Raw genomic sequence first — 4,080 nt, forward strand, 5'->3', positions numbered from 1 at the left:
TTTTATATAGTATTAGCTCAAGTACTTGGTATTTTTACAGATTTCTAAAACATCTGTAAGGTGCTGGGGACCGTTTCCCACGCACAGATCATGCGCGGAGCTGACACTGGATTTGTATCTCTGTCAGTTCCTATTCGTTTCTCTTCGGGTTTTTTTTAACGGGCGCGTGTCAATGCCCTATACAATGTGTATTATTCCCTTAACCTGATATCTTGCGATCTTGAGGGTGCCAAGTGAAATTTAATGGACTAATTTATCATATCTCGCTTGATACTGCACCAAATGTTTTGGAAATTTGCATGCTACTCTAAATATTATTAACGCAAGTACTTGATATTTTTACATATTTTTAAAACGCCTGTGAGGTGCTGGAGAACGTTTCCCACGCACAGATCACCCGCGGAGCTGACAGTGGATTGGTATCTCTGTCAGTCCTTGACCGTTTCTCGTCGGGTTTGCTGCAATGGGCCCGTACTAATATTCTATGCATTTGGTATTATTAGTGCAAGTCGTGAATCAGCATGAGTGAGGAGGTGGAACGTTTTTTCACAAATAAACCATGTACATAAGTTTCTCTGTCAATTTCCATTCGTTTTTCGTCGGGTTTCTTTTAATGGGCCCGTGCCAACCCCCTGGTTATCTTATATTATTGGTTCAAGGAGCGAGCAAGCGCTTATGAGGCAGTAGGACGTGTTTTTACATTTTTTTACACATAAAAGGCATGTTCATGTGTATCTCTGTCAATTATCATTCGTTTTTGGTCGTTTCTTTTTTTACATGCTTGTATTAACGTCCTTATTATTTTATATTATTGTCGTACATCTCAAATGAGGGTCTATGAGGCGGTGGAACGATTTTTCACATTTTTTCACACACAAAAGACATGTACATGCATATCTCTGTCAAATCTCATTCGTTTTTCGTCGGGTTTTTTTCAATGAGCTTGTATTAACGATCTCCTCATCTAATATTATTAGCACGCATCGTCAAACAGCCTGTATGAGGCGTGGTCACTGTTTCCCACACACACAACTCGCGCTGGCATGGGCCACCACTCGTATCTCCCTCAGTTTTCAACCGTTTTTCATGGGGTCTTTTGCAATGGAATCGCTCAAACGTCCTCTCCATCTTCTATTATTACACCATGATAGGTTATCTAGTGCAATTGTTAACATTGGAACAGCTCCCACGGCTTGCAAAACTGAATTGCTTACGAATTTAATTTGTATTGAACAATACAAAAACTGAATAGAACAATACATTCAACCTCAGTTCATTATAGACTAGAGACCTTTAACCCGTGGGGTGCTCGTTCCTCGCACACCCACGCGTTTAGCGGTCTCTAGCTCCTGCGGAGGGCATCGGGGCTGCGCCCCGAACCCCCCTGGGGCGTTGCCCCAGACCCCATTGGGGCTCCGCCCCATGCAACAACATCCTTGTTATTATTGTTCCCCATGTGCTAAAGAAATAATGAGATGTATGGTGATTATTTATGCACCAAGGGGCCAGCCCCTTGAACCCCTGCTCCTGCGGAGAGCTTTTGGGGCATTGCCCCAAGCCCCACTCCTGCGGAGAGCCTGGGGCTGCGCCCCAAACCCCCCTGGACATATTTGATTATTTTTTACACCAAGGGGCCAGCCCCTTGAACCCCTGCTCCTGCGGAGGGCCATCGGGGCCTTGCCCCAAACCCCACTCCTGCGGAGAGCCTTGGGGCTGCACCCCAAACCCCGCTCCATTAGCCATGCACAGGAATGAGAAACACCTTCCCCAATCCACTGGGAGTGAGGCCCCTGCATTGTTTTTCTTCATTTTCTGGCCATTTCTCCAAACCCACCACCCCAACCACTCCCCATCACATGAAATTCCTTCTAAGTTTATAAAACAGTGTTCCCCATGTTTCCGTGAATTTTTTTGATTTTATTTTAGAGAGCACCTTACTTTTATTTTTATTCTATACTGTCCCATGTTGCCGTGAATTTTCTGGATTTTAATTTGCATAGAATACCTTGGTATTATTTTTCTTGGCTTTCCCCCATTGCCGCAATTTTTTCAGATTTTATTCTATATAGGATACCTTGGTTTTATTTTTGGATGTTTCTATTTCATGTTGTCCCACATTGCCGTGAATTTTTTTCGGATTTTTTACCTTATCTGGAACCTTAGTTCATTTGGTTCTGTTGTTGGAAACTCCGGATTTCAACTTACTTCCTATTTATTTATCTATTTTACATGCTAATAGCGAAAACACAAAAAAAAACAATACTACCATTTATTGTACATGCCAATTTTCGACAAAAAACAATAACTTATACAACAAAAATACTACTACTACTACTACTACTATTATTATTATTATTATTATTATTATTATTTACGACTATTATGACCTATTTATCTACCTATTTTATCTATTTATCTATCTATTTTATCTATTTTACATGCCAAAGTCACATGGGAACAAAAAAGAACTGCTCCCATGAGGGGGTGTAAACCGGTTTTGAGTGGGGGTATTAGTACTTTTTCGCTTATGTCTGTGCGCAAACAAAGTTGTGGGAGGTTACACTCAATTACTCACGTGAATTTCCTCAAACTAAACATATACACGTGATTTTTCACATAAACCTATCATATCTCTGTCAGTTCTCATCCGTTTCTCGTCGGGTTTTTCCCAATGGGCGCGTCTTGATGTCCTCTACATGTTGTATTATTAGTCCGACTCGTCGTTCGGCGATCCCGAGGAGACTATGGCGATTTTCTTATTTCCCACACAAAACTGTATGGTATTATTCTTATATCTCGCTTAATACCTTACCAAATGTTTTATAAATTTGCGTACTAATTTATATATTATTAACGCAAGTTTTTAACATTTTTTTATATTTTTTTAACATGCCGTGAGGCACTGGAAGACGTTTCCCACGCACAGACCACGCGCAGAGCAGACACTACATTTGTATCTCTGTCAGTTCTTATTCGTTTCTCTTCGGGTTTTTTTTAACGGGCGCGTGTTAATGTCCTCTACAATTTGTATCATTACCTCAACTCGATATTATGCGATTTTGAGGGTGCCAAGTGGAAATTAATCACATAATTTATTATATCTCGCTTGATACTGGCCCGAATGTCCTGAGATTTTGCGAACCATTTTATATAGTATTAACGCAGGTACCTGGTATTTTTCCATATTTTTAAAACATCTGTAGGGTGCTGGGGACCGTTTCCCACGCACAGATCAGCCGCGGAGCTGACACTGGATTGGTATCTCCCTCAGTTCTTAACCGTTTTCCGTCGGGTTTTTTTTAATGGGCCCGGATCAACTTTCTCTACGTTTGGTATTGTTAGTGCAAGTCGTGAATTGGCGTGTATGAGGAAGTAGCACGATTTTTCCACAAATAAACCATGTACATTAGTATCTCTGTCAATTCCCATTCGTTTTTCGTCGGGTTTCTTTTGATGGGCTCGGACCACCTCCCTGGTCATTTTCTATTATTGGTGCAAGCCGCGAATGAGCGCGTATGAGGCGGTAGGACATGTTTTTACATTTTTTCACAAAAAAACCATGTACATTGGTATCTCAGTCAATTATCATTCGTTTTTCGTCGTTTCTTTTCGTACATGGTTTTAATTACGTCCTCGTCATTTTATATTATTAGCGTACATTGCGAATGAGGGTGTATGAGGCGGTGGGATGTTTTTTCACATTTTTTCACACAAAAACACATGTACATTCGTATCTCTGTCAAATCTTGTTCGTTTTTCGTCAAGTTTTTTTCAATGAGCTCGTCCAAACAGCCTCTCTATACCGTATTATTAACCTTAGTCATCAAACAGCTTGTATGAGGCCGTGGACACTGTTCCCACACTCAAAACACGCGCTGGCATGGGCCACACCCCATATCTCTCTCAGTTTTCAACCGTTTCGCATGAAGTTTTTTGCAATGGGTTCATGCCAACGTCCTCTCCATTCGTTATTATTGTCACACCACAGGTTATCCAGCGCAATGGCAAGATGCCACCAACAGGCTTGAGCGCGGGAAAAGCTTATATAATTAACTCTCAAACAATACATTCAACCTGACT

The 4,080-nt window shown here is 41.2% G+C and overlaps 1 protein-coding gene across 1 annotated transcript; it reads right to left on the bottom strand.

The window, feature by feature from the left end:
- Positions 1–1,282: 1,282 nt before the first annotated feature.
- Positions 1,283–1,809, bottom strand: EI90DRAFT_3294343 (uncharacterized protein; the record flags this gene model as incomplete). The annotated part of the gene is made up of 3 exons (XM_039067423.1): positions 1,283–1,459; positions 1,499–1,600; positions 1,628–1,809. The coding sequence occupies 3 exons, from the start codon at positions 1,807–1,809 to the stop codon at positions 1,333–1,335; spliced, it is 411 nt and encodes a 136-aa protein (XP_038908520.1). The 3' UTR covers positions 1,283–1,332.
- Positions 1,810–4,080: the final 2,271 nt, after the last annotated feature.

Source organism: Cantharellus anzutake (assembly GCF_015039405.1).
Source record: "Cantharellus anzutake strain C23 chromosome Unknown EI90scaffold_155, whole genome shotgun sequence".
NCBI lineage: Eukaryota > Fungi > Basidiomycota > Agaricomycetes > Cantharellales > Hydnaceae > Cantharellus > Cantharellus anzutake.